Raw genomic sequence first — 13,237 nt, 5'->3', positions numbered from 1 at the left:
ATGGATTTGTTAAATAATAATTGCGTGGTTCTTGGTCCGTGCCAGTGGCTCGCAGGTCGAGGCAATGTGGCTTTAAGATAAAAATCCCCGTTGCGAGGTTAAATATAGGCCATGGGCTGAAACAGTACCCCCAGGTCTCCCTGCTTCTGGCAGCAACGCTAAGCAGAGCTACACACACACACACACATTCACTCACTGACAGCACTGGCACCATGCAAAAGTCATAAAACTAGGTGTAATTAGAAAAGCAATCAGCACACAAGCTGTCAGACATAGAGTTTAGTTTAGTTTTATAATCTTTTCCAAGACTTTTGAGTCACAAACACCTAAATCATGATGACATCAGGGAGCAGCCGATGAGACTGATAAAACCAGGAAAACAGAATTAATTGAACAGGATGAAGGATGTAATTTGTGCTTGTGATTTGCTGGGTCTTGTAGGTCCTCTGTATATGAACACAGATAAAAACAGTCATTTAAACTCAGAGTTTAAGTAATAAATAATCGCGCATTTGTCGTTCTTAATCCGTATAATTTCAACAAAAGCACTTGTGCAGTGTTACACTGCTACCCAATCAAATTATGAAAAAAAAAGGAGATTCTAGGTAAGAGTTTACTAAACAGTAACTTACAGTATCTTCTGAATTGGCTTTTATTACCTTATTATTTAGCCTCCAAATTGAACCTCATGTTGGACCAAATTTGGTCCACGGGCCCTATGTTGGGCAGCACTGCACTGACGTAGATATGGGCTGTGCGATGCATCTAGTCTCCTCTTAATAACGTTTCATTATATCTTAATAGGCCCTCCTCACAGTCAGCAATCTTACATGTCGTTACATAAACAAAGGTCTAATTAATACTGTATCATTAATTGTGACCCTGTTCCATTTAGCTGGGCCAGTAAGGTACAAAGGGTATTTTTTATTATCATACAATCCAGCGAGCTTCACCATGAGTTCAAAAATATAACGTGAAAACAATTGTACAGCTTCAAAGATTTAATTTCTTAAACACTTAAAAGTCTGAAATGTAGAAATTGTAAAAAAGAAAAAAGAAAGAAAAAAGAAAACAACCCACGGAAGTATGAACAGAACAGAACACACTCACGTCTAGAAAACTCTCTCATATCGTATGAGAACTGGAAATGAGTGAACAGCACAGTAATTCTGAACACGGTTCAGGGAACAAAATCTAAAACAAAGACTATCCAGCGGGCGCAGTCCTCTAGTGATCCCTCAGCAGACTCCAATGAGAAGAATTATGGGGAAAAAAATAGTGAAGAGTTGAAACTTGACAATGACTATGGTTCCAGGAAGGCGGATGTAAATAAAACTGAAATCAAAGTTGATCAACTCGGCTTAGCCCAGTCTGCCAAACCTGTCAATCATTTCTGCATCTTCTCATGGTAACACCAGGGATGCCATGTGGCTGCCGCCACCGCTGCCGATGGTGCTGTCCATGATCATCCTGCCTCAGTTCAGGGCGTTCCTCTCCTCAGAGAGAGTTCTGACCCCACAGCACACTGGTGTCACTCCATGATTGTCGTCTCACTGCAATACTAATACTTACAGACATTTGGCAAAGGCAGCAAAAGCTTTCTGACAGTGAGCGCCATATTTTAAATCGGTTCTGCCAAAGGAAGTACAGTGAGTCTCAGAGTCTTTGAGGGTCAGAGGCAGAGAGGAACCTGCTTCCGCGTCTTCCAAAGATCTTACACCATCGCTGGGGAAAGGCCTGTCTTGAGGTAGAAGACTCCCATCAACGCATATAATTAGAGGAATCCCTCATCTCCAGGAGGACTCCTTATTAATGATGGTTCTGACAGGGAGAATGGCGTTCAGGTCCTTCTTCCTCTGTAGGATCAACCATGACTGCACAGACAGAAGGAGGGGAGAATAGCAGGATCATGACTAACTCACACACATGACACGAGAGAACTAAATGAGAGCTCCCGGGACGGTCGTGTACCTCAGCGAACTGAGCTTTAATGACATCAAACTTGACCTGCTCGTGGACTGCCCTGGCCACGTTATTTCTTTCGAACGGCTCTGAAACAGAAATCACTGTCACTTACATATGTAACATTTCTGTGGGTACTTCTGATGCTCCAGATATTTATGGTGGCGGAGGAGCTACATGTCAACTTACCCTCCACACATATGTATGTGTTTCTCCACTCTGGGGAAATATTCTTGGGCAAAGCTTTGGCCTCTCGGACTGAGATCACCTGCTTATCCCACCTGCAGGACACAAAGGAAAAAACAACAACAAGGACATAGTTCGGTGTTTATTCCACTGGAAATGAAACAGAGTACATACCAGTGAATTCACAGGTTACAGAATTATCCAGACACATAACCTCTTATCTTTCAGGCCACCAATGGTTTAATTTGCTGTAACTTGTAAGAGGATGATGCAATCTTGATTCTGTCAAAGTTAAATGATGGCTGTGATTAATTGGCAAATTGATCTAAAATAAAGCCCAGTATACGCCCTGGGATTTTGGGATGTCTCGGATGAAAGATAACTACAGATGGCGGCGATAGCTTTGGCCCTCACTCCAAACCTCTGGTCCTACTTCATCCAGTTCAAAGATGGTGGCAAATATTATATTTAGTATTTAAGATGATCATCTCACAGTGTGACTGCCGCTACCACTTACCTCAACTAACCAGCCAATAGAAATGAAGCATGAAATTATGCACTGACCAACGTGACCACACAGGCGTGCTAACGCTACTCACCTCGACATCTCTTTGCAAAAGTATCGTCCCCATTCGGCCCCCTTTTTCTTTTGCCATTTCTGCTCTTCCTCCTTTGTTTATCTTTTTACACGAGCACGAAAGTCACTCTACCAAAGGCTCACTTCTTGCTCTACCATCGCTATGGCAACAAGATGCATGTTGATAAGGTTTGGTGCTGGTGACACTGGTTATTTACTTGCCTCATAGCCTCAGATTCAGAGGGCATCTTAATGCAGTGCACACGCATCAGATCGGTGGTCGCACCTAAGATTCGTAGATTTGTGTAGCACAGTGTAGCTCGCGTTAAATTTATGTGTGTGTAAAATCTCACACCGGGCATGAGACGTCAACGTCTGAGTCTTGGGAGTCAAACTACTTGTCTTTGGTCTACAGCCAATTGTAGCTTTTTGGGACCTGAACGTCTCTTAAAAACATCAAAATTAAGGTAGAAGAGCTGTGGTTTTCATCACAGCAACAAAAAAAAAAAGAGCAATTTAAAACAAAAACCTTTTTACATCACTTAATCTCCGTATTAATTGATAGAAGTAAATACATTCCTATAACAGCATGCAAGCCTTAAAAAAAAAAAAAGAAGGTACAATTATGATACAGAACGGGTTCAAATCAACCTGGTCCACTACATAAATGTAGCATGGCACGGTAACATACATCCTGCAAACACGGACATCATAGGATGTCATGTTAGTGCTGCGTAAGACCAACGGTCCCACCTGCTGCTGCCCTTCAAGCAGAAACATGAAACCTGTAACCAGGATGCAGGCAAGAGGAAGAAGAGGGGACAGGGGATACCGGAGAGGGGACAGGGGACACTGGTGAGGGAGAAGCAGTGGGCAAGTGGGTCAGTGGACGAGGACTGAGAGCAGGAAAAACAACCGTGGACGCATGTGAAACACCTGACTCAGTAATGTGCTGTCTTTAGGAGGTACCTGAAGTCTGTGGTGTAGTATTTTAGAAAGCCCAGAAGCAGCTCTCCCAGAGACGACTGGTTTCTTGAGATGTAGGGGGGGATGTGTTTGGGTCCCTCTGGAACCATGTCGATGTCCATTGAGGGACTGAAACACTCCTAAAAATCAAGGAAAAGAGACAAAACTGAGCGGAGTTGCTTGTTATAAATACGTCTGTTTCAATAAGTCATTTTAAGTGATGGATAATAAAGAGTTCAAATAAGATATTTAGTGATGGAAGATGCAACATCTGGTGAAGTGGATGCCAATTTAAAAAAAATTTAACAGATAATAGGAACAACAACAAAAAAAAAGATCAAAAGGGAGCTCAAAACAAATCTGCTGCATAAGACCGTGGAGACACTTACTGGGTAGTCCCTCTGTAGCGAGGGGAGAACCGGTTCTTTAAGAGCTGTGACAGCAAATAAACACAATGAGATTCACAGCAAGTCAAATGCATGCATTAGGATGTGTGTGTGTGTGTGTGTGTGTGTGTGTGTGTGTGTGTGTGTGTGTGTGTGTGTGTGTACTAACTCTGGAGGTAGTGCAACACCATCAGCACTAGTGTGTAACTGCTCAAGGTTCCTTTACTGGCGTCATTGATGTGACGGTACCGGGCCCATTTCTTCACCACAAGGATCAAGGGTCTTACCCTGAGATCAGCTGAGAGACACAGCAGGTCAGAGGAGGGAACCTGTAGCTGCTCTGCTACGCCATCACAGAACAGATGAAAGAGTTTTCAAGATGAAGGAAATCAATTACCGTGAGCATAACTTCTTAGAAGGAATGTGTTTCTGATGCCCACCGTGTTGTTGACATTAAGATCAAACTCCAGATCACTACAAAAGACCAAAGTAGTAACACGATCATATTAACTTTAAGATCTGATTTCAAATTTGCTGTAAAGCAAGTTTTCCTGCAACGATTTTTTTTTTCCCCTACCCGCCTTTCTCTCTGAACCTGAGGATCGGCACCTTGGCTCTGATCAGCTGAGTCCTGTCCACATATGCTATGCATTAAAAAAAGAAACATGATGAGATTTGTGGTAGTTTTATTTTGTGTGTGTGTGTGTGTTTTTAAACCTTAAAACTCATTTTCCACTGAGTGAACAGTGCCATCTAGTGTGTAAAAAGAAACATTACATCTCAGAAAATGTCCTGACAATCAAAACCCACATTAATCCCCTCAACACTTACTGACTAGACACAAAACAATTAAGTGGCCACTTTTGCGTGTTGACAAAAATGTCAGACAAATGTTGAGAGAATACATTCCTATTAATGTTAAACTAGTTAAAGGGTTTATTTTTACTCACGTAGGGATTTGAACAATCTGTGGAGTACAGAGAGCACATGAATAGGTTCTGGTCTTTTCTGAAACAAAAATGCATGCAGGTGATAACGAGGAAGCAGGTACGTATCTACAGAAGCACATTTTACATACACAACTTTGGAAGTAGAGTCAAGACGCTTACTTTCTCCCTGAGGACCAGACACACGTCAGCATCACTGCTCCGGCAGCCCAGTTCATTCATAGACGATCCAGTCAGATAAAGTCGCGCCACTGTGAGAAACACAGCTGGGGATTAAAGGGCACAACAAAAAGACTCACCAGAGCTTGATTGTGGGATTGTTTCTCTCTCTCTCTCTCTCTCTCTCTCTCTCTCTCTCTCTCTCTCTCTCTCTCTCTCTCACACACACACACACACACACACACACACACACACACCTGTGAATATACGCTGAATGTCTTCCTGCAGCCGAGTTCGACACATCTCCTTACGAATTAAATCCGACGTCTGCTGCTGGCACGCTTCAAACATCTCCACCATCTGACCACTCAGCTGAGGGCACAAACACACACTGACACACACACTCCATGTCCTCTGTGTATACTGTCTCCAAGTTCTGAATATACCTTGTCCTTTGCATATAAGTGTAGGTTCTTAGGGCCTTCTGGGATCACTGGCACCCGGAGGTGCTGAGGAGGATGTGGGCTGGGATGAGCAAATCCAAAGCCGTTGAAGGACGATCGTGAGGACCCTGCTTCCACCTGGTCAGGACGATGACGTGGAGGAGAGCCTAAGAGCGAAGAGGACTGAAGGCGCTGGCGCTTCCCAACATGGGGGCTGAATTCCTCGTTGTGCCTCCTAAAAGGTGTTTTATTGCACAGGATTAAAAAAAACTATATGTTAAGAAAAAGTTCATAAAAGTTATAATAAATAGAAAAAAACAACATACTTCCGCCCAATGGTTACAGGTGGGGTGTGAGGCGGAGGAGGAGGAGGAGGAGGAGGAGGAGGAGCAACCGGAATGGTGGGCTTCCATTCATATTTAGGCAACCTCTCCCATCCAGGACCACGGACACTGACAATGTACACACAGGGTTGATTAGGACACAAAAGTGTCAATGTACATTTGTTGATGTTGATGAGTATTCTTCTCCTCCAGCACAGATCTATTGCACAGAGGATTCTCTCTCTCACTCACTCACTCAAACACACACACACACACACACACACACACACACACACACACACACACAAATAACTGATTATTCTCTAAATCAGCCCGATAAAGTTCCGTAGCATATTGTTCCACGAGTATACATTTAGTCTGTGACTTTTTATTCTCAATATTTTCCACAATACCGCGGTGTGTTGCTATATAGACCCTCGGTCAGTCTCACCTGCTGACAACCGGGCGATTGTAATCGTAGAGCCGGGTCATGTAGGATGGAGGATGTATACCGTGACTGTAGGATGGCCGCCCCATCGGTGCACCGCTGCGTGGGTACATGCTGCGGAGCCTCACGGAGCCGCAGCATCAACTTTGCCGACGTCGATGGAAGACAACAACAAAAAACAAAACAGGTGACAGAGCAGCCGATTATTTAAAGTGTGCAAACTGGGTCAATAAATCCTCACTGAATATTCAAAATAAATGAAAAAACGAAAAAGAAAGCAAACTGGTGGTCAGGGTGAGCGGCTAGCTAACTTTAGCTCTCTAGCTAATTCAACCGTCGCTAACAAAATTCTTCCAGGATTAAAAGCGTCGGTCGGAACTTTCACCTAAAAAACAAGCCTGCGCGACGGTGTCACTGAGCAACAACAGGTTCCACTTGTCGCATGTAGCTTAATTCATGTGTAACACTTACCAAAATCCGCATGTAAACAAAACTGAGGGAGCTAATTTCTTACGTACAAACTTCCGCATTGGGCATTACGTCATGAAACGTGGTTTAAAGGGGACGTGGCCCTGCGCTCGCTGAAAGAGAACTTCGCAAAGCAGAATTTTTACTCCTTGTAGATTCAGGTGTGTTTTAGAGTGAAATCTAATACAGTGCAATAGGAAGACTTTGATTGATGACGTCACTGGGCGCCAGTTCTTGGCACTGATCGATGCACAAGGGTGACTTTTTCTGTGGGCTTATACAATTATGCAAATGAGTCACATTTGAATGATCGGCTTCTGTCTGTGTATTAGATAAGCAAATCACCATCGCACGAGGTTGCTGGTGTTAGAACGTCAACTATGAGACCTCAGAAGTGGTTGAAAATGATTTTGATTTGTGGAAGCTGGAATGGAATTTTCTGTTGCTGCGATTGGCGTTTGTCAGGACGCATTCCGTCAGAATACCTGAAGGTCAAAAGGTGGTCAACTGGGATAAACGTGGACATTGAAACATTTCGCCAGCCTCTATCTGATCTGACTCATGGCTCAAGGACTGAACAGTCCACAGTCACTAATTCAAGCTTCCCAGTGAACATAACATGCATGTTCCTGCCAGAGGACCACTACGGTTTTTGGAGTTGTACAAAGTGATGAGAAAACAATCGGCCTGGCATTCATTAATGGTGCTACAGACACTGTTCTAGTCTGAAATCACAATAATTCATTTAAACTTTGGCTTTTCCACAATAATGCATCTTATAAGCGCTGTTAATACCCCACATTCCTGCGTCATCAAATTTTTTTTGTTTCAAGAAGGCACAACTTGCTTGTATATCAATTTTTAATTTCCGAATAAAGTGAATTATTTCTTCACTATCACATGTTTAGAACTAGATGTCCCCTTGAATCTGTGTCATGAAATGCCATTGTGATTAAAGCAAATTACAAAAAAAAAAATAGACACCTACATTTTTCACACAACCTGGTGACAACCCCTTAAACCAGGATATAAGATTAAGGAAGATGTACAATGTGTTAATTAGGGTGAATAATCACTCTCTTATAGACAAAAGCAGATTATACTTGGTCATTGGAGGGTGTCAAACACGGGCCGAAAGAATATTGATTTATTGACTGGAAACGATCCCAATAACTCACGGAGCATGCTCAGTGTTACAGGGTCCCAAACTGATGAGGACCAGGGTGACTTGTTTACTGTTTATAACGATGGGTGCAGTTTTTACAGGTTTCAGAAAAATAACGCGAGAGATGATCATCAGAACTTAGAATGAGCTTTCCTCCTTTAGCTCGAGTTGATAATAAACTTCATGTTTGTAAAACAATTCATCACCGAATAAAATCGGTCCCTGGAGCACCGAGTGACGTCACTGCGGAGGCCGGTGTCGTGACGTAGGAAGTTCAATACTGACGGTGATCTGTGGGAGGAAATGATGCATCAGCCAGATGAGGAGCGGGGCCTCGGTGCAGCAGAGGGGTCTGGGGATGGATCAATAGAGGCATCATATAGAAACTGCTAATCAATTCAAAACGGCTCCACAAAAATAAAACCACAGCAGGATTTTTTTTTTCTTTACAAAGTGATCCTTGAGGAGTCGTATGATTCTAGGGATGCACAAACCCAGAGTGTGTGAAAAAAGCTGGGCGAGAGAGAGAGAGAGGGAGAGAGAGAGGGAGAGGGAGAGAGTGGGGGTGTAGCCTGTGAGCCAATGGTAATGAGAGAGCGAGAGAGAGGCGGATGGACAGGGTGATGCTGTGCGTTATCTACTGGCTGAGGCTTGTCTTTCCCAGTCCTGGCAGTGGGGCTTCTCCACCCTTCCAACAGCGAGGATCTGTCATTTAACGACGGCGCCTGTCGGCTCTCTATTGCTCTGGATCTGCTGCTGCTGCTGCCGCCGCTGCTCCATCATCGTCAAACACCACCGCAGGAGGTCTGATTCCCGTGCCATGTGCAGAACGTCATGTATGTGTGAACCCACGCAGTGACAGACAGCCGAGGGGGGAATGGAGCAGTTGTCATCACATTCCTGCAGACGCACCGACGGTGATACAGGGGAGGCTGTCGTATAGAGAGAAGACCTTCATACGCAGCAGCCAATCCGAGACATTCATTTTTATTGCCGGAGAGAAAAGGATCACTGGTCAAGTGTCGCCTTCCATTTCAACCACAACAATGGGGTAAGTGTGATTATTATCCCGCAGGCTGCCTCCTTTATCATGTCAGCTGCCTCACAGGGAAGCCTATGAACTTCACTGCCATGGAAACCACACCACAAGGTGTATGCATAAAAATGTCTGGTTCTCACTGCCTCATAAACCTAATGGTTAGTTCAGGGACTGTCTGGCATCCTTGATTGAGTAATGGTCCTCCCATGGCCTTGAAAAATCTCATTTAAAGCAACATGTTTCCTCACTGGAGGGTTCGTTAAGAGAGAAATAGGCCCAACATAAATGCTGAGGCTGAACTTCTCCCCATCCTCAAACTTTTAGCGTCACTGTAGTGATTAATATGTGGTTATTCCCCGAGCAGAATGGCCAGAGTTTCCTGAAAGGGTTTCTGGGTGCATTTATCAAAATTAATGAAAGTTTCCTCCAATCTGAAAAAAAAGAGAAATATATTAATAATGCTGTTTTTATTCTGGGTCTTCTTGTCCCTCTCAACCTACATTACAGACAGTTATGTAATTTTCAATGGGGGCATGTGTAACAACAGCATTTCTTCTCAAATATTTTGAGGTCTGTGTTGTTCTGTACATCCTGTTCTGGGTTCTGCTTCAGAGACGGTTTGTGAACCGAACGATGTTAGATGCAGGGGGAATGTCAGTAACGCTGCACATTCGTCTTAAAGCGCATCATGAACAATAAGAGCCCATCGGTGGAATACCTGCACAAGACCGCTCATTTTAACTAACCCAGAGCACAAGGGGCCATTCCTCCCTGCAAGCCGGCCGTTCATTAATGCCTGTCTCCCTCAGTTCATTGTGATTAATTGCAAAGCGAGAGGTTAACAATATGGCACAGGCGGCCAAAACTCCAGCATTAACTAGGATACACAGGAGGCTTCTCAGGCACCCACTCTCACCTCCTACAGTGTGTGCAGCACATCATTCAACGGTCTCCCACTCAGCTTCAGTTCTCCACCAGGCTCTGCCATTCTGGTGACTAAGTTACTGTTATGCAACTGACTCAATGAGTCAATTGATCCACAGAGGAATCAACTGTAAACTGCCTCAAAGAACAATGCCGCTATGTGCTTATGTGTTAATGCATGAAGGTGCAGATGAGATAAAGGTGTGTGGAGGTGCAGGTCTGGCTGCCTGTCGAGCTGATAGGGTCATATTTCACTTCCAGCCCAGCGGTTCAATACCAGGCCTCTTACAGCTCTAATGTCAGAGTGGAGAACAGTCATGTTGGACAAGAGCTGGAGATGCCTATCAACACTCTGTCTGCCGGGGATAATAAATGCACGGACTCACTTGTGCTTGTGAGTGTGAGGGAAATATGTGTTCGCAAGTGCAAGTCAGGTCATCTAAGGCTCCTCTTGTAGATAGACCACTAGGGAGCTCTCATTAATAGCCCCTCTCTACCTTATACAAGATCTACTCACTTTCAAGTTATCCTCTCGGGAATTAATGGGAAACTCTTGAAAAGGGTGAAACTTGCACGAGGTGAGGTGGGTGGTTCCATGAGGGTTGCTGTTTGACTTTCACGTTCGAAAGACAGAGGAGCAGCTGCAGTTAAAGGGGACACACTGAAGTAGAAAATAAAATGATGCGTTCGTCTTATCAGATGTGTGTTAGCTGTTTGATTATACGCTGTTCACATCTGTGCATCAAACCCCTGAAGCACTGGACAAACTCAGCACCTGTTACTACTCCTGCAACTGCAGATGTGTGTGTGTGTGTGTGTGTGTGTGTGTGTGTGTGTGTGTGTGTGTGTGTTTGTGTGTTGCCATATATGACACCTCTTAAAGTGATATGTCACCCGGAAAAGTGTATTTTGCCTCTCAAGTGATCACAAATCGGTGTCTTGAGCTCACAAAGATAATTTCGGTCAACTGCATCACTTCTTTGGGACTTCAGAAATGCTGACAGAGCCAGCCACATATAGTTAGCTTGAAGCTAACAGCAACGAATGGCTATCAAGCAAAACTGTCCAAAAATGCCAGTTTACGAACTCTCATGCACAGTCCACTTTTATTTGCTGAATATGTATACGTGGCTGGCTCTCCCTGCAGTCAGGAGCCACAAAAAAGTAATGCAGGAAGGAAAAAAACATCTCTGTGAATTTGTGAGTACTTGAAAGGCCACATACATTTTTGGCGAAGTATCGCTTTGATAACGATGACGAGCTCCCCTGAAAACATGATTTGGGGAATTTTGGGGCCTGTAACATATTGACAATATGCTATTTTGGATTATGTGGAAAAGAAGGCTATTGTTGATGTATGCTTCATGTGGGTGATTCGTCACTAATTTACTTTAATAACAATTCCAGGATGTTCTTGCCAGCAACATTGAAGCCTGGTGGCACAATTAAATGTCACCCACTTTGACTCAAAGATGAGAAGAAAGAAAAAAAAAACCATCCTGAAATTGTTTCCAACTACAAATACATTTTCCTTTTCTTCAGTTTCGAATTTTTATTGATAAAATTAATGACAAATAAAGCTAAATTAGTTTTTATCTCTGGCTTCTAACTAGGAACAAGTGACCTCCCCATAAGCTGGAGTGTAGTTGTCACACTAAGTGTTCATGTCCAATGTGCTGCAGGCATTGGCACAGTCTGTTGTTCACTAATCAATACCTGTGTTAACATTTGTAGCGCTGACGTTTGTGCCATCAATCTGCATATTTAAAGGGACAGTTCATCCCTGGGTCGGTAAATTAATCAATTGATGTGATCATCATCATCATCATCATCATCATCATTGCACCAAGGACTGAATATATTTTGTAGTTCACCCCCTCCATCTGAATATTTGACCTGCAATAAAACACCTCTTTGATTGCAGTATCAATAGTTTTACTCTACACTGTACTTTAAATTCTAAATCTATGAATAAAGATAGAAAATTTTGGTTGAATAAACTCGCAAAGAGTTAATTATGTATGATACAATTGTAAATGCAGGATGGAGCAGACACACAAACACACACACACACACACGCACATGAGAAGCACGTAGCATTAGCTCATCATTTACACCACGCTAGCAGTTTTTAGCGTCCCACTCCTCTTCTCTTAGAAGGTGTGTGGACCCTCAGCTCTGTGTCTACTCCTACACATGTCTCATTGTCCATGTTCTCCTCATCACTCTGCCTCCTCTCACTCCCGCTCTCCTTCCCCTGCTTTCCTCTGTTTTAACATTCCCGTTCCGTTACCTGCCCTCGTGTCGCGCCAGACACCCTGCATGCCAAAGACCTCCTCCTCTTCTTTTCTTCCCACATTCACTTTTTTATCCTTTATCTCTTATTCATCTCTGACTATCTCATGCCCATGATCCCCTTTCTTTATTCCCCCTTGTCTTGATTATCTTGTATTGTTTCGTCCTCCTGGCAATAAAGTGGCCTGCTGTCGTACACACACATCTGCACACATACTTTCTGCATTTAACTCATTTTATTTCACAGAAGATGTCCTAGAGCATCTCCTTGATCTGTCTGGCGTCTCCCTGTTGGTAAATCTGTTTAACCGCCTACATGCTGCTGCACAGTTCACCGCTAGAGAGGATCAATGTGGTCGGAACTGACCTCCAGGTAGCCCCGTAACCACTGGGCTATAGGGTCACCTTAGAAATGTGCCTGTCATATGCATCAGTTAGGGATAAGTTGTGTGTTTTAAAGGGAAAAATGTGTTAGGATTATGCATGTTTTAAAAGAAAGCAGCATGCAACTCAAAACATATTCCATAATATGATGCCTTTTGCAAAGTTCAGTTGTAGGAGTAGGTATTGCTTTTTTTGACATCTGGTGGGTGTCATTTTGGAACAAATCTCTTTGGCACCCGCGTTCATGTAAGAATCAAAGCACAAGAATGTTTCTGCATTTGATTCGCGTTCAACTGAGCAACAAGAAGTGAAAAAATTTGCCACAGCTCCATCAAATTATGCAATGAAAAAGGACGGCAGTTGCCAAGCAGCTATTGCACAGATCATACGGACAGGCCGCGGCTGTGTGATGTGTGCTGGGAGAGAGTTGAAATGACTCACAGTTCCACCACTTACACTGCTGTCGATGATTATGATAATTCGCACACAGCACTCCACAAGCAGCTTTGTGGAGCAGCATTAATCATCCCAGATTCACTCTCTGACTTCCTATACTCTCCATATT

General features: G+C 43.5%; 2 protein-coding genes across 2 annotated transcripts in view; one reads left to right on the top strand and one right to left on the bottom strand.

The window, feature by feature from the left end:
* Positions 1-983: 983 nt before the first annotated feature.
* On the bottom strand, positions 984-6,966 carry tent2 (terminal nucleotidyltransferase 2). The gene is made up of 15 exons (XM_086205277.1): positions 6,869-6,966; positions 6,401-6,541; positions 5,953-6,078; positions 5,630-5,861; positions 5,441-5,555; positions 5,187-5,275; positions 5,028-5,085; positions 4,655-4,721; positions 4,475-4,551; positions 4,247-4,375; positions 4,081-4,124; positions 3,695-3,831; positions 2,152-2,243; positions 1,972-2,051; positions 984-1,874 (listed from the first exon to the last, which is right to left on the bottom strand). The coding sequence occupies exons 2-15, from the start codon at positions 6,508-6,510 to the stop codon at positions 1,788-1,790; spliced, it is 1,443 nt and encodes a 480-aa protein (XP_086061403.1). The 5' UTR covers positions 6,511-6,541; positions 6,869-6,966; the 3' UTR covers positions 984-1,787.
* Positions 6,967-8,541: 1,575 nt separating this feature from the next.
* Positions 8,542-13,237, top strand: part of homer1b (homer scaffold protein 1b) — a 23,426-nt gene continuing 18,730 nt past the window's right edge. Inside the window, exon 1 of the mRNA XM_086206010.1 lies at positions 8,542-9,081. Within this exon, the coding sequence (XP_086062136.1) occupies positions 9,077-9,081 (5 nt within the window). The 5' untranslated portion in view covers positions 8,542-9,076. The remainder of the gene's footprint in view (positions 9,082-13,237) is intronic.

The sequence above is a fragment of the Aulostomus chinensis genome, chromosome 6 (genome assembly GCF_037954235.1).
Source record: "Aulostomus chinensis isolate RoL2024-O1b breed Wild chromosome 6, RoL_Achi_v1.0, whole genome shotgun sequence".
NCBI classification, from domain to species: Eukaryota; Metazoa; Chordata; class Actinopteri; order Syngnathiformes; family Aulostomidae; genus Aulostomus; species Aulostomus chinensis.
This window is presented reverse-complemented; position numbering and strand designations above follow the sequence as displayed.

Coding starts and splice junctions, on each gene's coding strand:
- tent2 (XM_086205277.1), bottom strand. CDS start 6,510: ATGTACCCACGCAGCGGTGCACCGATGGGGCGGCCATCCTACAGTCAC. Junction 5,086..5,186: donor GTCTGGTCCTCAGGGAGAAA/GTAAGCGTCTTG, acceptor TTTTTGTTTCAG/AAAAGACCAGAACCTATTCA. Junction 3,832..4,080: donor CGCTACAGAGGGACTACCCA/GTAAGTGTCTCC, acceptor CTTGATTTTTAG/GAGTGTTTCAGTCCCTCAAT.